This window comes from Amaranthus tricolor, chromosome 5 (genome assembly GCF_026212465.1).
Source record: "Amaranthus tricolor cultivar Red isolate AtriRed21 chromosome 5, ASM2621246v1, whole genome shotgun sequence".
Taxonomy (NCBI): Eukaryota; Viridiplantae; Streptophyta; class Magnoliopsida; order Caryophyllales; family Amaranthaceae; genus Amaranthus; species Amaranthus tricolor.
Window position 1 is genome coordinate 19,812,727 of NC_080051.1, and position 23,411 is coordinate 19,836,137.

The following is a 23,411-nucleotide window of genomic DNA, read 5'->3' on the forward strand; positions in this document are numbered from 1 at the left end:
ACAACTTTTTGCTTATTTTCATACAATAATACAACATTTTGATTAATCATGAATAATACAAACTTTGGGGTGTTTTCCTAGAATATACCTAACATGTTAAAAATCAAACTATAGGAGATTATATGAGAAAAAAAATTTGGTAAATTTTGGTATTATTTTAAGTTTAAAAAATTTGGTAAATTAGTTAATAGTTGGTATTATTGTAAGAAAATTAATATTAGGTTGTATTATTCATGATAATTTTTCCTAAAAAATAAGTATTTTAAATATTAAAGTATATGTTATAACCATTCATGCAAAAAGTGAATGAGATGCTTAAGAGCAAGGAGTGGGTCATTTAATTATTTAAAGTAGGTATTGTTAACAGCAAAAATAGTTGTTTTAATCATCCAAAGCATATATTATAAGTATGTGTTTTAACAAATTAATTAATATGATTATGCACACAATTTACACGTTATATTTATGAAAAAAAAAATGAGAGACTTTTAAAAGTACAAGTATGTATTTTAAATATGTAAAGTATGTTTTTATGAACTAAAATAGATGTTATAACAAATTAGTATGTTTGAACAAAATCAGCCTTTTTGGTTCACCTTCTTCACCATTATCATCTTCTTCCTATAACCATGTTCATTGGCATCATCAACATCATTTGTTTTAAGGATTACAAATTTCTTTATATATTTTTCAAAGTTACATTAACATTAAAAAAAATTAATATGATATTAACATATTAAATAGAAAGTAAAAAAAAAGGGAATAAACTTAGTCACTTAGACTTATTATAAATACTAATTACTTACGTATACCGAAAGATTCAAATTTCAATTGTAACAATTTACATAAACCTTGTACCTTAACAGATGAATCAATAGCAGAAGCAACACAATAAATAAAAGGAAAATTTCGAAGTATTATAACCAGTTACTTATCATATCTTGGAGCATATTCTTTAACACATTAACTTTCATGTACTATTCTCCTGCATTCTAAAATAACTAAATGAATATTTGGCCGATTTTTCTAAGAGAATATTTGGCTATTTTGGTTCGTGTAGGTTCAATTGTTCGATTCTTGTTCGAATCGATTCAATTCACTGGTTAGGTTCGAGCTTTTTTGAACCAGTTCAACGGTTCACCAATTCGGATCAAATCGATTCTATGGTTTAGGTCCGGTTCAAATATATTTTTTTAGAATCAACCCGAACTGGCCAACCTTACCAGATCGAGCTGGTTCAAGCCCAATTCGAGCCGGTTCGAATTTTTTCAGAATCGTTTCGCGGTTTGAATACGAATATCCAGCCCATGGCCATCTATAATCCCCAAGAATAACACCAGCCACCAAGGGTCTAATATGGAAACAATACAGGAGAAACACACGAGTCAATAAAAACCAACATCGAGCATCGATTCCAAAATCAAATTCAAATAACAAATCAAATCAAATCAACAAGGTGAGTAAGTATATGATCATACCAAAATACTTCTTAGATATTTGAAACGAAGTGCCATTTCAAAGTGCATAATTTAACAATATATGATCATACCAAAAACTATAGAAATATTTTAGCGCACTGCCATGGATGCCTCAAATATAAAAATCTTAAGCATTATGATATCAATCAAAATTTTCCTAACAGCTTCCATAAAAAAAAATAAAAAATTCCTCATGAACGGTCCACAGACCACAGGAAAGGAATCACTAGTTTCCGGAAGGTTAGGAACTTAGCGTCCCTTAAAGCTCGACGTCTCAAATCTTGATGGATTTTTGCTATGTACAGCAGTCAGCGATGGAGCCGATCAATGAAGCTTCCACTTATCAACACACGCTATAAGGTAATGATGAAAAGCTAACCAAGAAATGATCATACCGAGCCAATCTGTTCAGCACATACTTGCATAGAACTCAGAAGATGACTTAAATGCCTTGTAGTCATTTATGACTTCCATAGACCCTTGCAGTTTTTCAGCCTCTTTCAAATCAGTTTCGCAACCCCACACTCGGATTGCAAGCCTCCGACATTTTGGGGATTCTCTCCGGAAATATTTACTGTACCAGTCTATCATCTCACTCTTCTTTATATCCCTCACAAATTGTGCCACTTTTTCTGAAAAATCGAACATATACCTGAACATTGAAAATGTATCATGTTAAAGCTGTGCAGTCCAAATGAAAACATCTAGTGATATCTGCAGCAATGCAAATCATATACCTCTTATCCACAATTTGATTCCAATATCGATCAGTCTCGTATGACAATGTTGGATCTTTCTCAAGCAATTTCGCAACCAACCCACTTTTAAAACTCTCAAAGGATTCATCATCTAATCCTTCCTGCAACACAAACAAGGAAATCGAAAATAAATGCACAAATCCCAGGACCATGGATAATCCTTATAAAATATTTGTGAAAAATTGAGAATATAAAATATCACGACAACGTGACACATAGGCATTGTCTTTTGTTTTAGTTATATTTATTATATCATATTTATTGATTGATATGATATAATAAATATAACTAAAACATTAAGATAAACATCAAGAGCATGAAGTAACACAATATGATAATGAATTATCTAATAAATGATTATTTTATCAACGATCTCTCATGTTGTTTTATTTTGGTATATCAGTATGTAGCCAACCCAATATTATTGAGATTAAGGCCTTGGCATTTTGTTGTCTACGTTGATTAGTGTACACCCGAGAAAGACTTAATTAAAGTGTGAGAAAAAAGGTCCTTGCACCCTTTTTTATCCCTTATATTTATTTCAGCCTTCCGGTCCTGATTGGTGTTAAGTACATATCTATATTATTTGTCCAATATAGTCAACACATAAACAGAGCAGAAGAGCCAAGGAAAAAGCTAGTAGTACCAGAAACTCCTTGAGACCATCAATGAAGTAGTCAATCCTGTCTTGCAAGTACACAGGATTATACTTGGAAGATTGAACAGAAAAGCAAAAACCAAAGATACGATATGTCATCCGTGAGCCACACTGTACAACATAACCAAGCTGCTCCTTTGTCCTATATTCCAAGTCAAAATAGGCAATAAAAAGAAAAGAAAAGTCAATCATCAGATGGATGATAAATTGGTAACTATAGCTAAATTAAGCTTGGAACACAACTAAATGGTGAGACTAACAACAATTACAGAAAGTATTGCAGCGATCACCGCCCCCCCAACACCCCCCCTCAAAAAAAAAAAAAAGAAAACCAACCACCCAAATCAAAAAGGGATATTCCACGTGGTAACCCTGAGGTTTTGGGTTTTCCTCGTGGTAAACAAAACTTTTAAAAAATCCACGTGGTAACCCTGAGGTTTACCAAGTTGTTCCACCGTGACCTTTTTGCACATAAAAATGTTAGCAAACGTTAATTTCAAAGCTTTAAGGCTGCTGCATTCCTATTTATACGACTGACTATTTCAAATGCCATCAGTTTTAACATTTTCCCCCAAAACATAAACCCTATCTCTACCATCTTTAGATTTGGGGGAAAAATATGATTTGGAAGAAAGATAGTAGAGTTGGGTTTTATGTTTTAAGGGAAAATGTTCAAATTGATGGCATTTGAAATGTTTGAGTCGCATAAATAGGCGTACAACAGCCTTAAAGCTTTGAAATTAACGTTTGCTAACGTTTTTATGTGCAAAAAGGTCACGGTGGAACAATTTGGTAAACCTCAGGGCTACCATGTGGATTTTTTAAAAGTTTTGGATACCACGTGGAAAATCCAAAAACTCAGGGTTACCACGTGGAATTTCTCAATTAAAAAAGAAAATTAAATCCCAACAAAAAGAATCATACGAAATTATTTTCAGACTCATACCTTAGCTGATTGAAAAAAGGCTCTTGCCCAATCTCATCAAACAGATCAGCAAAACCTTTCAGGCTAAACACATCCGCAACACTTTCCTGCTCAATTTGATAATACAACTGCACATATACAAGAGATGGTGTGAGAAATCCAATATTAAAAGAACAATAGAGAAAGAGCGCAAGGATGTATAGACAATGCATATCACCTCAACCACAGAGTTTGGTTCCAGCTTATTTTTTACACGAACGTCTCTAACAAAGTTTGCTCCAGAAGGCAGACATAGAACTTTCTCTTTATGCCTCATCTCTTTAGGAATTGGTGGTACAGAGAAGCAACTTTTAAATATGTTAGATATATTGACGGCTTCTTCTTCTAGCAAATTTCCATGGCAGAGGCCCTCAATGTATACCTGGAGGAAAAATAAGAACATCCGATCGGCCAAATCAGAGAACTCATAGGAGAAGGATTTTCACACTAACAACAACATGAATGTCAGAGCCTTAATCCCAAAGGATTAGGAGTAGGATTTTGAATTGAATAAATCTTTACAATGTCCTATTGTTTGTCAACAAATTTCAGTTTAGAACTTTCACCCATAAATTCTATATATGAATCTTGGGAAAATTTTGAACTTCCATTAACATATCACAACCTATTCAACAAATAGGTAGGATTTGCAAAAGTAGATACAATATGCTCTTGATTTTTATATTCATAAAGAAAATATACTTAAATAGATATCTAAAAGAAAAACAGTCATCTATTTCCAGATTTCTCAACAACTCCTATGTCCTTAATTACTCTCTATGGGGTCAGTGGGTTTCAAGTTTCTACAGCATAACCGCATGCAGCCACAAAACAGCATATAAAGCTGAAGTTGAGATTTGGTTACTGCAGAAAAGGGGCGAAATTTTGGAAAAAAAAAATTAGTTATACAAGCTATGTTGGCTCAATTGGTAGAGTAAAGGACTTTTAACCTAAAGGTCACAGGTTCAAATCCCCCCCTAACTCTTCCTTTTATTTTTTTTTTTTTTGCTTTTACAGTTTTACTCCAGATTTCTAATTCCCCAAAATCCCGCCCCTGTTTCCCCGTTTCCCTTGTTTCCTATTTTATTCCCAATTTTTTATTTCCACAGCAGCAATCAGCACTAGGCACCCCTGACCAAAAGCTCAGTCTTCATCTCTTCAGCCTTCAGTCTGCTAGTCCCTATCTGCTGTTCGGCTGTGCCCACGCTCCAGCCGCCAACTAGCAGACTTCACTCTATGACCTTTGTCTCTTCAGCGGTTCAACCTTCTCTTTCTCTTAGGTAAATAAATCATCTATTGCAATTTTCTTATCTATTTGTTTATCCATTTGTTTAAAAATTAGAGCTTTTTTTTGTTTATCTTAGAAGCTACTAAGATAACCATGTCTTTCATCAGTTACATCATTTGTTGCTTGATAGAAAGATAGATAAAATAAAAAGCACTAATAAATGTGCACATTTTACATACCTGGGAAAGAAGATTTGGAATGAAAGATTGCAAATCAGAAAGGGACAAATCAGTTAAGCATTGTAGCTTCTCATCCACATCCCAAAAGCTTTTGCAAAGAATTTGCAATCTCAAGTATGATGCATGACTTAATGGCTTAATGTTAGAGTTCTTCAAATTCCTCTGAAAGCCCTCTTTAATAACCTACAAAGTTCCAGAAATATAACTCAGTTAATTAAAAATTTTTAACTTCAATTTTAATTTACAAGTTCTCATCCTTTGATAATCTATTTAATTTTTTTTCTTTGGAAGAAAGACTTATGAGACAACATGATCCAGCAATTTAACCTTAAATCGATCTTCTTTCGGTGAAAAAGATTTTGCAACCTCCAATATTTTATAAAGTAAAAGCGGAAGCTTTTCACTGAAACCATAAACCTTAAGCTCAAGTTTGTCACCGGGAATAGATATTGAAGTTTCTAACTTGGCTATGCTGGCCTACAAAAACAAAGTAAAAAGCAATTATGTCAAAACTGAAAAAGTCAAAAAAGCATCAGCACAAGAACCCTGCCATCAGTGGAAATGACACAAGTGAGTCCATGACTAAATCTCAAACAATAAGAACAAAAGTATGGGTTCTATATGCAACAAAAGAAATGACAATGAAACATTTTGCATCATATATAAGCACCCCTAAGCCCTGCCACCTACATATATTCCATCCACATTGAGAAATATTGGTATAGTGAACTTTTGAACTACTCATTATGTTTTAAAAAACTAAAAAATATAGAAAAAAGGCAAATGAACTTTAATCAATTATTTTCGCTGGAAATCCCTTCAACTAATACTCAAAAAACACAATTTAACAACCTTGTGAATTGCCAAGATCAAGCATTCGCTACTGGATTCTAAGATTCAACCCACCCAAGTTTGTCAACTCATTGTATTCAAAGGTTTACTTAATCTAATTGCTTCAACTGCTGATAGCTTAGCATCTTTGTTGATTTCCTCCTCCCAGTAATTCATCTTTTAGACCTCAAATTCCCAAAACTTCCCCATCCCTTAGCCAGAAAAGAAAGATAAGAATTTTCAACACCATCCAATATAGTTTGAAGACAACGTTTCAGTCACGAAATTCATGTAAACAGCTCAAAAGATGACATCATACAGTTAAGTTGAGATGTAAGAAGCTAAGTAAACAGGAAAGGACACAAACAATTGAAAAAATCCTTTAGAGACAAATTTTTATAGCTGAGTATTGTTTCTTTTCAACCTACAAATAAATTGTTCAAAAATTTATTTATCTGGAGAGATAATAAGAAATAAAAGTATTCAGAGTCCTATTTTTATATCAATAAACAAAAGGAATCAGAAAACATCATGGCGTAGGATTTAGTCATGGACTCACTTGTTCATTTCCACTGATGGGAGGGTTCTTTCACTTATGCCTGCCTTTATTGACTGTTCAATTTTTGACAGAATTGCTTTTTCCTTTTTCTTTTTGTAGGCCTGCATAGCCAAGTTAGAAACTTCAATATCCATTCCCAATGACAAACTTGAGCTTGAGGTTTATGGCTCTAGAGAAAAGCTTCCGTTTTTACTTTTAAAAAAAATTGGCATTAAAATTTTTTTCACTGAAAGAAGATCAGTTTAAGATTAAATTGTTGGATCATGTTGTCTTTTAAGTCTTTCTTCCCTACAAAAAAATTTTGAATAGATCTTTGAAAGATGAGAGCTTGTATAATTAAAATTGAAGCTATAAACTTGTAATTAACTGAGTTGTATTTCTAGAACTATGTAGGTTATTAAAGAGGGCTTAGAGAGGAATTTGAAGAACACTAACATTAAGCCCTTAGGTCATGTGTCATACCTGAGATTGCAAATGCTATGCAAAAGCTTTTGGAAAGTGGACGAGAAGCTACAATGCTTAGCTGATTTGTCTTTTTCTGAGTTGCAATCTTCAATGCAAAATCTTTTTTCCCAGGTATGTAAATTGTGTACATTTATTAGATTTTTTATTTAATCTACCTTTTTGTCAAGCAACAAATGATGCAGTTATTTTCTAGAGAAAGACATAGTTATCTTAGTAAACTATTTCACATTCAGTGCTCAGTATAACATCAGCTAGTGACAAGATGAATAACAGATGATTAAATTGAGACTTTTTTTGCATAATATTCCATTGTTTTTGAAAAAACTATTATTATATCACAAGACTAAAGAAAAAGTATTATTTCCCCTATACAATGAGTGGAAGATAGAATTAGTGATGAATAATAATAACTATAAATTGTCACCAACTAATGCAATACTGAGCGCCAAAAGTAAAATACCTTACTAAAATAACTATGTCTGTCTCCAAAAATAACTGTTGCTTTATTTGTCGCTTGATAGTAAGATAGATAAAATAAAAAGGACTAATAAATGTGCACACTTTACATACCAGGGAAATAAGATTTTGCATTGAAGACTGCAACTCAGAAAAGGACAAATCAGCTAAGTATTGTAGCTTCTCGTCCACATCCCAAAAGCTTTTGCTTAGAATTTGCAATCTCATGTATGATGCATGACTTAAGGGCTTAATGTTAGTTTTCTTCAAATTCCTTTAAGTACCAGAAATACAGCTCAATTAATTACAAGTTTATAACTTCAAATTTAATTTTATAAGCTCTCATCCTTCAATGATCTATTCAATTTTTTTTCTTTGGAAGAGAAGTTTAAAAGACAATGATTCAGCAATTTAAACTTAAATCAATCTTCTTTCGGTGAAAAAGATTTTGCAACCTCTGTTATTTTATAAAGTAAAAGCAGAAGCTTTTCACTGAAATCATAAACCTTAAGCTCAAGTATGTAACCAGGAATAGATATTGATGTTTTTAACTTGGCTATCTTGGCCTACAAAAAAAATAAAAAGCAATTCTACTACTGAACGATCAATAAATGCATCAGCGCAAGAACCCTGCGTGTGTGATAACTCGGGTCAAAGGGTCCAAGGACATTATCGTCTTTTCACTATTATTAGTCTTTGTATTGTGTCAATTAGAATAGTTGTTAATTTTTGTAGTTGTCTCATAGGGCTTAGGCGATTTAAAGAGCCACCCTTTGTAATAATAATTAGCTTTGGGAAATAATAAGAATAAGGGAAGTTCTTTTAGGAGTCATTGGGCAGACTCGAATTGTCCAAACTATCAGTTTCCGTAACGGGTCCAGCTAATCTGTTACAAATGTAATGTGATAACTCGAGTCAAAGGGTTCAAGGGCATTATCATCTTTTCACAATTATTAGTCTTTGTATTCTGTCAATTAGATTAGTTGTTAATTTTTGTAGTTGTCTCATAGGGCTTAGGCTATTTAAAGAGCCACCCTTTGTAATAATAATTAGCTTTTGGAAACAATAAGAATAAGGAAAGTTCTTTTAGGAGTCAATGGGCAAACTCGAATTGTCCAAACTATCGGTTTCGATAACGGGTCCAGCTGATATGTTATAAATGGTATCAGAACGGTACGGTTCCGCTGGCGAGTTTAATATGGGAGACAGACTATTGGAAATTGCTGAAACAATATAATTAGTTGAGTATAGCATTAGTCAAACAACTAAAAGAAGACACTAAGAATATGAAAGAAATGGTCAAGAATAAGTTTCAAGACTGCAAGAAACATGTTCCTTGTATTGAAAAAATACCATTTGTGAAGATTCAAGGTTTAATGAAGAGATTGAAGGCAAAATAGATCTGAAGTTTAAAGAAGAGATTAAAGATATATGTGAGGAACAATAACTGTTCACGAAGATAATTTGAAATACCAAGAGTACCCAAATGTGGAGGAAAAAGAAAAGATAAAGGTAAGTATAATGGGTAAGAATCGGTCAAAGAAAAATGGAGAAAGAGGCAAGAAGAAAATCAAGAGAAACATGAGGAATTTGGGTAAAAGGAAAATTAAGAAAGGAAAAAAAAGAAAAAGAAATAGGAAACAAAGAAAGACAACAAACAAAAAAACCAGGGTGAAAAAAAAGATGGCACGAAACAGTGAATGTCAGGGAAGAGTTAGGAGAGAGGCAGTGTGTAAATACACACCGAGGAAGAAACGAAAGAAGAAAAAGAAGACTTTCAATGTTCATGAAGAGGGAAAGCTAGGACTGGTTGATAGCGGGTCCGGTGGTGGACCGAGAAAAAAGACGGCACCGGTTGTGACGGTGGAAGGGTGTGAGAAATGGAAAAGCAAGAGTAAAAAGCGGATGAATGTCGGCGACGTTGAGGTATTACTTAAAGTCGCCAAAAATTGTAAGCTTACCGGAATTCAGTGAAGGCAGGCGTGCGGCGCCTGGAAGGAGGAAAAAGGCGTAAATGTCGAAAACTTTGGGCGACTCACCGTGAACTACTGGTGGTTGGTCGGCGTGGGGTGAGTTCTCGTAAAGGGGTTGTTATGTTCTTGGGGTTGGAGTTTAAGAAGAGAGAATTAGAGAAGAAGGGAATTGTGAAGGGGGCAGCCGGGAATCGTGAAGGGCTCGCCGGCACCGTGAGGACTGCAGAAAAGGTCAAAGCATGGCGGCGGGTCGTCGTGAACCGATGGCAGGTGACCGTCGTGAGAAGAAAGTGGGCTGCTTCTTTTAGAATTCATGAAAGGGAAGGAGAGAAATGGGATTTAAGGATTGCTTTGAAAAATCAGAATGTGGGCCTTTTTACACTCTTAAAATTCATTTTTAAGACTTTCAACCCATTTTAAAATATTTCCATTCCATTTCTTTTCAATCCACTCACTTCACTAACCCACCTCTTCAAAACCTTCAATCTTAAAATGGTGAATGGCTCACATTTGAGGATAACCTATTGGACACACAAGGCTAATTTTTATCCACCTTGAGGGCAAGGTGGAACTTCAGGCAGTCAGTAATGTGATAACTCGGTCAAAGGGTCCAAGGGCATTATCGTCTTTTCACTATTATTAGTCTTTGTATTGTGTCAATTAAATTAGTTGTTATTTTTTGTAGTTGTCTCATGGGGCTTAGGCTATTTAAAAAGCCACCCTTTGTAATAATACTTGGCTTTGGGAAATAATAAGAATAAGGAAAGTTCTTTTAGAGTCATTGGGCAGACTCAAAGTGTCCAAACTATCGGTTTCGGTAACAGGTCCAGCTAATCTGTTACACAGTGCAAAGGACACAGTGAGAAAAGAACAGAAGTATGAGTTGTATAAGAAACAAAAGAAATGACAATGAAACATTTTGTATCATATATAAGCACCCCCTAAGCCCCTACCACCAACATATTTTCCATCCACATTGAGAAATGTTGGTATAGTGAACTTTTGTACTCATTATGTTTTAAAAATTAAAAAAGAATATAGAAAAAAGGCAAAAGAACTTTAATCAGTTAAGTTTATTACATGCATAGAGTCTACTATTTGAAAAAAAATCAGCTTAGCTCTAAGATTTAAGCATCAAAGCTTGGCATGGAGTAACACATCTTCCATGTCATCATTTGGGCTCCAAATGAAACCAACTTTCAATTTACTCTGTACAATTAGAGTAAAAGTGTTGCTGGCACATTATGTTTTTGTATATATTGAGTTGTGATAAGTGTCAAAGAGAAAAACTTCCAAAGTGTGGCACTACACTCTTTGATACAATTTAAAACTCCAGCATCAGCTTTTCATGCTTCCATCAAAACTCAAAAGTAGGTCAATTATTTTCGGTAGAACACCCTTCAACTAATAATCAAAAACACACAATTTTAACAACCTTGTGAATTGCCAAGATCAAGAATCTGCTACTGGGTTCTAAGATTCAACCCACCCAAGTTTGTCACTCATGGAATTCGAAGGTGTTTCTTAATCTAATTCCTTCAACTGTTGATAGATTAGCATCTTGATTTCCTCCTATCAGTAATTTTTCTTTTAGACCTCACATTCCCAAAACACCCCCATTCCTAAGCCATAAAAGGTAAGAATTTTCAACAACACCCAATATAGCTTAAAGACAAAAAGTTTCAGTCACGAAATTCATGTAAGAATCTCAGAAAACGACATCAAAAGGTTACGTTGAAGGGTAAGAAGCTACGAAACAGGAAAGAACACAAACAATTAAAAAATTCTTTAAAGAAAAATTTTTATAGTTGAGGGCTGTTTCTTTTCAAGCTAGACATAAATTGTTCAAAAATTCATTTCTTTGGGGAGATAATAAGAAACAAAAGTATTCAGAGTTTGATTTTCATATAAATAAACAAAAAGAATCAGCAAACATCATATTAGAATGTTCGCTTGTATGATCAGTCCTTCCTCCTTAGAACTTATAAACTGTAAAGAAAATTCTTCACAGATCAACTAAAACTTCTTACTTTCTAATCTGATAAGAAAAATGCCAAGGCCTTAATCCCATTTGGGAAAACTGAAACTTCTTAAATGTTACCCTAGCAAAGATTCAAAGCAGCCTAAAATGTACAAGACTAACCTGGTATACAATCTCATTAAGCTCATCTTTAAGGAGAAGAACGAACAATTCAGTCAAGAGACTATTGCGCAAACTTGCATAGGCCCCCTTCAAATTTATACGGAAATATGTATTGGCACGAGGATGTTTAAAGGTCTTATCGAGCTTGAACCAAAGCTTGATCAATGATGTATCAAGTATACATCTTGGATAACATCCACCAGCAGTGTCATCGGACAAATTATCACCATGAACAGGAAAATTAACTGGAATAAACTCATTCCTTGAAGGCAAATGCAACGATGCATCTACTGTTGGAGGGTCCTCCCAGAAGTCCAACATGGATGGAGCAATATCTTCCTCGGTGTACCTTGCTCCAAACCATGGCTCACACAGGACATCTACAATCAAGACAAAGAAAAAGAAAAGATAAAGCAGATTTTGTAGTTTAATGGTTTAACCATTTTTCGAAGCTAGAATCACCAAAATGAAGGACACTCGTCTTACCTCCAGATTTATCAAAGGCCTTTGACAATATGTCAACCCTCATATTTCCTGGAACGAGAAAATTAAGAACGAACTTTATCTTCTCAACATCCCAATCTTCATACGCATATTCACCATAAATAACATGCTCTGGAGGATATACAAGCAAATTTGCTGCAAAGGAAAAGGTAGGCGAATATCAACTAACAGATTACTAATACAAACTACAAGTATAAAGAATGAAAATCCTAGAGTTCATCAAGTGAACAAAGAAGACATACAATTATCCATCTAACAAAAGCACAACCACTACCATAAAAAGACTCAACAAGATAACTTCACATGCTCAAGGAAAATAACACAAATCACACATCAACCAATTTCTATAGGTTCACAAGAAACCAAATTCCATGGTTTCACAAGAGACCAAGTTCAATAGGTTTATAAGCATCGTAGTTTGTCACACCGTGACGAATTTCTGAAAATTTATTGCAACAAGGCCCTATAAAGGAAACTCTCATGCTTGTCTGGTTGTACTAAATTACTAATACACGTGTCTTATTGCAGGTATATTGTCATTGCATGTTATTTTAGTTTTTTTCTCAGCTCGTTGCACTTACGGGTTTCATTAGCAAGATATAATAACCTCGGAGATCCAGACACCACACATGAATTTGCATTGTACATGACATGGTATCTAAGCGCGAATGTAACATTATTTTAACAGAAAAAGCAATCACAACAATCGGTTGACAAGGGACAAAACAAGAGGTAGGAAGTGGCACCACAATTGCGAGCATGGTGAACCAAATATGAGTGCAAACGAGCAAGCTTTCGGAGAGGCTATTCTAGGAGATGGGAAGTATGCTTGTGGATGCTTGAACTCATGATAAGGCATAGTTTAAGTTGAGGACGTGTTAACAAATCTTGGGATGATATGAAGAAAAATAACATAATGGAAACAAGTACAAAGGGTATTGTGGTGCGAGGGGAAGCAATGCTTGTGCAAACATCTTGATTATCATTGGGCAAGCATAGTAGATTGTTGTTTATGCTACATGTAACAAGTTGTGGTGACTTTGTTGTGCTGGCATATATGATGTGTTGATGAACGAGGAGGCAATGATGAGCGCACCCAGAAGTGTTGCAACTAGGATGGAGGAGTTAGTCACATGCAATTTAGAAGTTGAATAGCATCAAGATCTATATAAGGCCACTCCCATGCCTCTCTGATAACAGGTGAAGACAGAAAATATACCATATAGTAGGCCACAAAAAAAGAGCATTAATTGAAGACTATTCAAACCGAAACAATAAGACGTTGAATCACATTACCACCAACAATAGTAATAATTATTATCATAACAATTAAAAACTAGACACAAGATCAACATAAAATTACATCAATTAGCGAGAACGATAATCAAAAAAAACTTCCTAAATGTCAAAAACTCAGCGTTTCCCTTGATGGGATATCCAAAATACACCCAATATTTTCTTATAAAAAATATTCACAAAGAAAAAGGCATTTATACTTTTTTGGTTAAAATTTACCATTAATGAGAACATATGTTAGATAAAATAATTGAAAAAGAGAGTAAAGATGAAGTCTTAAATCTGCACAAGCAAACAACTAGAGTTTGAAAAGGTCAAGCATGCCTTATACTTCATGCAACATGATTAGCTTTTTTATGCTAGTGAATTTACTAAGTCAAAAAAAAAAGAATAAAAGAATTGGATGTCTATTACTCATCATAACAAAAAGAAGAGAGAAGAATAGAGAAAACATGCGACCCTACACCCTAACCAGTAACATCCAGCAGCTATCTCAAGAGCAGATGGCCATAGGAGTATTCCGGCTTGAAAATGTATCATCTGAGTTGTCTACATGTTGAAGATAAGTCCAAAAGTTTTAATCTTTGATTTGATTGAAATCAACCACAATAGTAGATCTAGGGTTTTGTCGCATATTGAATAGTCTGTTTTCTCTTCCCAATTACAGTCCACACCAATTGCATCATGTCTTTTCGACACGCTTACACCAAGGTCAAGTGACAGTCCAGGATACAAGAGTTGAGATACTCTTAAATTAAAGGTATAAATTACATTTTAATATTACTATGATTATTATTGATAGACAAACGTCTTAGGCCTTTAATTTATACGTTAAGAGAGACACAAAGAAAACTTTAAATCTTAAGTTATCAGCAAAACCTGCAAGTTCAGCAGCATACTCATCTTGAGGTTGTTCCTCAGCAAATCTGAATTCCATATTTCCGATATCCTGAAGTTCCTTAAAAATCCACTCTTGAGGAGGTGTTTGACGAAGAAGTTTGAGGTATTGATAAACAAATCCAATGATCTCAAAAATCTGCCAATCCAACATTTTCATGCAAGGGAAAGGGAAAACAGAAAGCATCAAATGGTGAAGATGAGAGAAACAAAATAATGCAAAAGAAACATAATAAAATTCAAGAAACAAATTTGAATAGAGCCAACCTTTTCCAATCCAGAGTCAGTAAGATGTATAGACATGCCAAAAATATAGGCTAAAGAAGATCGTTCCAATCCCTCATCTCCAACACCAGCAGAGATAGATGTTATCCATCCTTTACTTTTCAAAAAGAAATGCAAGCTTCCACGACCCTCTGATATAAAACTAAATCAGATCAAACATACACTAGAAATAAACCATATTAAACACAACAGCAAAACCTCTTCACCCGAAACCAGTCAATGATGAAAGAACCAAAAGATAGGCTGACAGTGGAAAAAACTAGGGATAAAAGGATTGCCTAAAAGACAAAGGTAAAGAGCTGAAGCTAACAAACCCATAATGTATATCTATGTAGGAAAGAGTGGGGATTGGGTGGAGAAAGTAATCGTGATCAAAATTTTTGAAGTATACATCTATACCCGCATAGTTTCATAAGGACAGAAAAGTTGCAATTGTCACAAGCTGAGCAACTATATACAGAGAACGGTTCAAAGGAGAGTCAAACAAGTGATTCTTATTACAATAATCACTCACAAGTACACGCCAAATTCTTACCATGCCCTATTAGATGAGACAAGTAATCTTCAGATTTCTTCACATAATCTTTGCGGAGACATGGTAATTTCCATAATATCTCAAGGATATGAACATCCTTAACAGCCTCCAACCTATATAGTTTACCGGAATTCCAGATAGGACCTTCATGCTTTATCTCCAGCCTTGAGGAAACACCTTTCTTGACATCACTAAATAATTCCAGGACCCAACTCTCCAGTATATCAAGCGATTCTACAAAAGCAGTAAGATTATATTGATAAAGAATAGAGGAACTGGCAAGTTATTCCATATATTATTTGCTACTAATAAAACATAACATTAGAATTTGGCACTTTACACAGCATCAGTAAAGCACCAGAATTCAAGATGAAATATGATTGGAGTTACTGATACTCCATATACCATATCTATCAAGTATAAGCTACCAAAATCCAACCTTCCTCCTCATTAAGTATACATATCACTTCTCAACTACCATGATGGTCCCTCCCAATTCCCCCACTCTCAATCAAAGAAAATATCACATTATTCCAGGTAAGCTAATAAACAAGATCAAATACAAAGAATATAAAAAGAAAAGAACAAAACAAATAAATTTCAATCTTATTTGATATTTCAGCTATTTTATGCAAATACTTGTGAGCCTTTTTTATGTTTTCAACAACCTGCATACTGCCATAGTCGAGGAACATCCTGTCATGGTAGCTGTGTAGTTTGCTAACTCAATGTTTTTCTCCCCTACTTTCTTTCTACTGTGGTAGTGACACTAGTCAATATCAAACTCAATCATTTTCAAGAAAATCACTCTAAATAAGCAAAATAGAGTAGCTAAGAAGCTAGAGGAATATATGCATAAGTAGCGGAAAAAAGGAATACCGCAGACCTGCCCATCAATGGACACAAAGGACTACAATACATGTATTATTTTAGAAACAGATATTGGGTGATTGACTATAATTTTATTGATGGGTTGGTGAGGTTTAGAAGAAACAGTAGTCTGGCTTCCAATGCACCATCTTTCTCTTAATGAAACACAAGACTACAAATTCACTCATAAGAAGAAAAGATTGAAGATCAGGGAGCCACCATGAAAGAAATAACAGTTACAGATTTGCATCTTTAACGTATCAAAGTAGCATCAAAAATAGAATACTAATATTGAAAAGCAACATTTACTTTTTCTAAATTTGATCATTGAAACATCATCAATATGCATTCAAACATTCGTCTACAGATGCATAAAGGAGAATAAGACTACTCATTAACCAGATATCTCAACACATACAAGGGAAAGGCAAGGTATTACCTCCACCGATGACGACTAACTTCATAACTCCCCCATGATAGTTATCTTCATACATCTTCATAATTCTTTGTCGCAAATCAACCTCTTTTTCCATGGCATCAAATAAGCTTTTTTTGTTTCCTTTTATCAAGCAAAAAAAATAAGAAAATAAGAATTGATATGTTATTCACAAACAAGAAAGCGAATTATCAAAGAAAAGAAAAACCTAAACACTGAAGACCAGAAAACTAACCCCAGAAGAATCTATTAAAAGGATGACCTGTCACTGAAGTATGGCACTGGAGTTGTTGAAGACGGCAAGAATCATTTTGCAAAGCTTGGTTAAATTCTAGTAATGTTACAGAACACGATACCAAATTATGACAGCAATAGAAAAATTAAATATAGTAGATACTGCAATTTCTAGAGGAGACAAAAACAATACAACCATCATATGTACCTGAATCCACTGCCAATACCTCTCGCTCCATGGCTTCAGCCTTCACCAACGGGGAGATGAAGAATTGAGAAAATCTATAGCACAAGGAAAGAGTTACTGCAAAAGCTAAATAACCAAATAAGGCATACTCATACAATGTCTTAGGGTTAGATGCAATCGTTGCAAACATGCAAAGGTGAATCATTGTCTCCCAGGGGCCAGGGCTCCGACTTAATACAAGTGAAAATGCAATAATGAAAAGGAAAAAAGAGAGGAAGAATCAAAATGACAATTTATTGGTTTTCTTAAAGTGAGTAACCAAACACTATATCCTTAAATAGAAGGTTGGCAAACATTACAATTAAACCTTTACCTATTTTGTCTTCTTCTAGCCTGCTAAACCATAACACCATCAAAGATAATGCTCCCACCAATCATAGTAAAAAAAGCTCTCAAGTCAGTCACTACAATTCCATGGCTCCCTCGTCTCAACACTCAGTCACATACCTTCTGCTTTCTCCTCCAACCCTAGCAACTATTGGGCAATGGCCTCCATAGGTGTCTCAATTCACACTTATTTTCCAACAAATAAGTTAGTTTAACTACAAAAGTTTTCGGCCACCAATCATCACCTCCTTACTAGTTAACTACACTCATCTTTTTCGTTTTTTTTTCCACTGTACATCATAATTCCATCTCAAATTGATTTCTTTGATCCTTTTTAGAAATTTTATTTTATGACCTTGCTAGTTGCTAGTATAAGTAGCATAATGGTATCTACAAATGAGAATAATACGGTGTCTTGCTATTATATTTAGTATGATCAGAGATCCAAATCCAAGGAGACAAGCTAATGATTGTGATATAAAAGACAAAGCCAAGGTAAGGTTACGTGACTTATGTCTATTCAACACTTGGTCTATTTCCGTTTTACAAACGAGTCAATGAGTACCACATCTTCCATTTTGGGGAAAAAGAGCCTAACACTTAATTGTAAGAGGAACTCTAGGTGGATAATCAAAACTAATTTGCAAATCAATCTCCTCTCACATGAACATTTTAGTAAAAAACACAATGCCACTAATGAAAGCTAAGAGAGGACAACTAATATCAACTTAGAAATTTCCTAATTACAAATGGCATAACAGATTGAAAATTTTAGACCCCAGACACAGTTACACGATTAAGCCTTGTACAATGAACGTCCTTAGTTTGTATGTGTTAGTTCAAGATCCTTTTGCAATGCATTGTAGGGTTGCTGATGTATCAAACATGCAATACCGTAACAAAGATACTCCCATAGATTTTTCCAAGCTTAACAATTGAGTACGGGATCTTTAAGAAAAAAAGCGAATAGAACGCATACATTTTTTTCTCTTCTTTCTGAAACTACCATTTTTCATTGTCAGATGCAGCAGCATTCTATCCTTGAGCATAATTTTTTAAAGGCATACAGTCTTACAAAAGTTTCCATATAATTGAAATGAAATTAGATAAATTATCTAAGGGTATTACGTATAAAAAACAAACCTAAATAGCACCACTTAGCCAAATGATGAAAAAAATTATAGCAATGTAAAATACATGATAAACCAGTCATATTGACCTTTTAAGGCGGTTATCAGTAAAGAAAAGGATGGATCCTTACCTTCTCAAGGCATCTCTAAGAAACTCTCGTTTGACATCAAAATGGTAACAAGTATGTTCTGCTTCTGTGTATGCATTTGATGCACCCCCATTCTTGGACAAGAAACTATCATACTAACAAACAAAAAGTCAAAAACATTTGCAAAAAAGAAAATTATAACTACTGATATAAAACATTCCATCATCTCAACGTCATTAAGTAGGTCCCATCTAGTCTCCCACTTAGGTAGAATAGAAATGAGTCATGTTACCTTACCCTTTTAATTACAAAGAATTTTTATCAATTGGCCTTGATAAGAACATCACTTGCACATAATATAGCATGTAATGAGCCATTTATAATTTTATAAATTTCTCAGCACAAAGGAATTTTACATTTTCCTAAATGCTCTATTGAGCACAAATACAAGTAATATACACAAGATTAATATTACTAAGTAACATGGAAAGTATGTGTAAAATTCAATAGAAGAACTAATGAGCAAGGTTTATTGACGACAACCAGGTGAAAACTACTAGCGAGTCAAGTCATGACAGTATATGTTATGTATATCAAGTTGTAACATGTCACTAGTCAAGCCAAAGTGCAAGCCCAAAGATGAGCTAGTGTGTCACAACTCAGGGTGTAAGTTCGGTTTTCGGTTTGGTTCCAGCCCAAAACCAAATAAAACCAAATTAAATTCGGTTTCCACATTTCAAGTCCAAATCCAAATTGAATTTTTTCAAAACCAAACTACACACGAACCGAAAATAATCCACTTTAACCGAATTAGACCGAAAAACCGAATTTAAAACTGCGATATATCTAAAATGTATATGAATCTAATGGAATATAAAGAATTATCATTTGATATGAAACGAATTGAAAAACAGAAAGATACAAAAGAAATATCAGAGAAACAAAATATAAAAATGAAGAACAAATATACATAAAAATCTTATAAAAAACCCCAAACAAGTCTTAAATGAATAAAAGAGAAATTATATAAACATCTCACCATTGATGAACCAAATAACTGAAAACAAAGACGCATGAAGGCTTGATGATGAAGACGTGAATGGTAAAGCAATGATGCTCAAAGGAAGAAGGCATGAAGCGTGTTGATTTTGCATTTCTTAAACTTTTGTGAAAGAAAGAAATAAACTAAATGAAGAAGACAATCAAGTTTTATTTCTCTCTCTTAGTGAAAGAAACGGTAAAGGGGAGGTTATTAGGGTTTTGTGAAGGAAAATAAGGGTTTGCTTTTGGGCCGTCTTTTTTTGGGAGTGATTGGCTTTGCTTTTTGGCCCAAAATAAAACATAATATTCTTAAGATTTAATATTTCGGAGTAGGTTCGGCTTTTCTTTTGCATAACCAAATCCAAATCGTAAAATTTCGATGTTAAAAAGATCAATCCAAATCCAAATCATATTAAAAAAATCAAACCAAATTCCTTATTCGACTTGGTTTGGTTTGGTTTTCGGTTTTTAACCGAATAACTTTCATCCCTAGTCACAACTCACAAGATTTAAGTACTACAATAAATTATGTTGAAATATTAGCCAATAGACATTCACAAGTACATGCTATGATAAAATATATGTCAATGTAAGTGTCCTTAGTGTAAGTTGCAGAAATGGAACAAGTATGGGAATGGGATACAAAATGCAATAATTTACTTAAGTAACAAAGATTAAATTCATGATTTTCAAATCAAAAAAGTATACTATTTTATGTAACATCCTTAAGTTCAATCCAAACAGAACCCCTCCATAGCACATACCCACCTCCAATGGCATCATAATGCCTGGTTTGATAACCATCCATCAAATAGTAACTTGGCGTTTTATAGCTAATTAGCTATTAATATAAGTTGATGTAAGTATTTATTAAAGATATGTAGCAAATTGATATGCATAGATAACAGACATTTCTCGAGCTAAAGTGAGCCAAAAATCAAGCATGTGAATAGATCATATAACAAACATTTCTCGCGCTAAAGTGAGCCAAAAATCAAGCATGTGAATAGATCATATATCTTGCTTAAAAACTACATTAATGAATATTTCAAATGAGAGGAACTCCTACTCCCTAATCAATAAAAGAAGGAAAGGCCTCTTTAAGCTTCATAAATCCTTTTCTACACTTTCTCTATGTTTCTACAAAAGAGTTTTAGCTACTACAAAGAGATATATGACCCCAGTGAGACTAATAGAGGTATTATAAAATTAACATGTTTCAAGGGTTAAACTTGAGATGTCTAGTTTGAAGGCTTCATTAGCAGTAAACATTGTACTAAAGTATCCACCATATTCAGGAACTTGTATTACCTGCTTTAGATGAAAGCACCTTGTCCCCGATTGAATAAGAATAGGCTTCGAACAATGCTTGACTATGCGAATTCAGAGCATTAACTACAGTAAAGAGGTTGAGGCTCTTACGCCTATTGCCTAATCCTAATACAAATCTTTATCTGTACACCACCTAAAATACGCCTCTCTAATGTTCTTTGGCCAATTATGGTTGGAATCAACTAGATTTCCCAAGGAAAGCCTCATTAACTGGTTAGTTGCGTTTTGTAGGCAAAGAACTATTGCTAATTCAGAAGGTTATAAAGTCGGGGATGATACTAATAGTATCATCTGTGCTGCATACAAGACTGAGATCCACCATCATGACTTCCATGCTAGATTGCTTGTGTCATTAGTCAAGCTTGTTTTGCTGTAGATAGAGCTACAAAGAAAAACTTAAGGTTCTAAGGATCTGCAACTATGCTTTATTATGTGCTTTGAAAAATCAAATGTGGTCGTCCTGGAATAAAGTTAATTGGCGCAAAGGATCTCTGCACTTCATGCTTTGGTCAAAGCCTTCCAAGACTGCAACTCCAAGTACATAATAAGGGTAGAAGAATTAGATTTGATCCTTCTGAATATGGTCTGAGCATAGTTTTGACATAGAGAAAATGAGTTTGCTCGCATTCTCTATTTTTATTGTTCTTAATGATAATTTGTAAAGCTATAATTAAAGTTTGGGTTGGTATATACCTTGTTATGTTGGTTTCATCAAAAAGAAGTTCACCAAAGATAACCAACAATGCCAAAGCATTCAACCCAAAATATTGGGGTACAATTATACTTGCTACTTAAGAGCCTAAAAGCCATGAAGCAAATAGATAATTGTCCAAAATCCATATAGCCATATAAGGCTTCACTGGGAGACTGCCATTTTTGTACACATTTTTAAGATGATCAACAGTACAATCACCAAAATTGTATGTAAGCCATCAGAGATAAAAGGCATCACCATTATAAGCGATCTACAACCATAAACTTCAAGCAAGCATACAAACACAAATGGAAAGGAGAAAATCAACATTCTAAGTAAACAAGAATAGCCAAACTAACCTCATTTTCATCTGGAAATTCAGCACTACCCATGAATAGCATATGCTCTAACAACAACAGAAAATGAAACCAAAATCAACAATGAGGCTAAAAAATCACACTTTCCACAAACCCGTCAATTACCAATCTAATTTCTCGTATCCAGAGCTGAATTAAATCGTTTTTATCAAAAGAAAAGAAAAAAACAGACAATACCTAAAAAATGAGCAAGACCCTGTGCTTCATAAGGATCAGCAAAGCTCCCCATCCCAACACAAACAGCTGCTGCAGCCTATAAACAAAAACCCACAAAATAAAACCATTGTAACTCCAAAATTTCACCATTTTACAACCCAATTCAATATACAATCCCAAAAACAAGAAACCTTTTTAGTTTGAGAAGAAGCTTTCTTTCCTTTGCTTTTCTTACTCCCACCATCATCTTCGTCATCATCGTTGTCCTCATCATCTTCATCGTCATCTTCTTCTTCTTCTTCGTCATCATAATCTTCATCTAGGTCATCACCATCATCATCGTCCTCTTCTTCATCTTCCTCAGTACATTCTCCATCGGTTATAAGATTTTCAGATGGAGGGTAAATCTCAGGATCATGAACAACCAACGCACAAAGACCATTTTCCAATTGAAGAAATCTATATAATTTCTTATCATTCGGTGATTTCTTCACTACATTATCCGACGAAAATATTACTCCTTTCACAGTCATTATATCGGCTCAAATTTCGAAACCCTAATAAAAATATATATCTAAATTCAAAGTTGTAATCTAATCTGAAATAAACACAAATTCCCGGTTGCTAGAAATTGGGAAAAACCCTTCGCAAAAACTTCGGAGAAAGTGAGACGGCATCGCACTCTTATACTGAGATGTCTATGGGCCGGCCCAAAAGTTGAAGATTCAGAAATAAAAGTTATCTGTTTTTCAGAAATTAAAGAATAAAAATTTAATTTTGTTCTTAAACTTATTAATTTTCACCTTGAAGATAACAATTTAAATAAAAATTTAAATAAAAGTAAATCTTAAATAGATCATTTAAAATAAAAAATTTCAATTTTAGTTTAAAAGTGATCAATTTTAATGTTTATTTAATTAATTTCTACTTAAATATGATTATTTTTCACAATTTCATAACAGAGGTAATGAAATCGTATTATTCTATTATGAATCTCAAACAACAAATAAATAGTCAATAACATTATTAATAACTAGTATAGAAACTTTTGTAATATACAAATTTATTAGTATAAAATATATAAAAATATAATTTCAATGAATAATGCAAGTGTATATTATCATGATTAAATTTATCGAATATATGACTTTTTTAGAGCAACAATTAAATACTAGTTTTTTTATTATTAAAAATATTATTTATAGGTAT

The 23,411-nt window shown here is 33.8% G+C and overlaps 1 protein-coding gene across 1 annotated transcript; it reads right to left on the reverse strand.

Annotated features, from left to right (window-relative positions):
* Nucleotides 1-1,058: 1,058 nt before the first annotated feature.
* Nucleotides 1,059-22,872, reverse strand: LOC130812557 (nardilysin-like). Its single transcript, XM_057678069.1, has 19 exons — nucleotides 22,394-22,872; nucleotides 22,224-22,299; nucleotides 22,029-22,075; nucleotides 18,645-18,757; nucleotides 17,018-17,091; nucleotides 16,811-16,906; nucleotides 16,579-16,698; nucleotides 15,270-15,503; nucleotides 14,717-14,865; nucleotides 14,432-14,588; nucleotides 12,239-12,391; nucleotides 11,753-12,132; nucleotides 5,653-5,802; nucleotides 5,326-5,508; nucleotides 4,037-4,240; nucleotides 3,841-3,947; nucleotides 2,883-3,036; nucleotides 2,216-2,337; nucleotides 1,059-2,130 (listed from the first exon to the last, which is right to left on the reverse strand). The coding sequence occupies exons 1-19, from the start codon at nucleotides 22,733-22,735 to the stop codon at nucleotides 1,887-1,889; spliced, it is 3,105 nt and encodes a 1,034-aa protein (XP_057534052.1). The 5' UTR covers nucleotides 22,736-22,872; the 3' UTR covers nucleotides 1,059-1,886.
* Nucleotides 22,873-23,411: the final 539 nt, after the last annotated feature.

Bases quoted from the DNA above. Each gene is read 5' to 3' on its own strand.
- LOC130812557 (XM_057678069.1), bottom strand. From the start codon at position 22,735: ATGACTGTGAAAGGAGTAATATTTTCGTCGGATAATGTAGTGAAGAAA. The intron at 22,076-22,223 runs GTATTGTCTGTT...TGTTGTTGTTAG, and splicing joins GGGTCTTGCTCATTTTTTAG to AGCATATGCTATTCATGGGT. The intron at 2,338-2,882 runs GTACTACTAGCT...TTTGTGTTGCAG, and splicing joins ATGGTCTCAAGGAGTTTCTG to GAAGGATTAGATGATGAATC.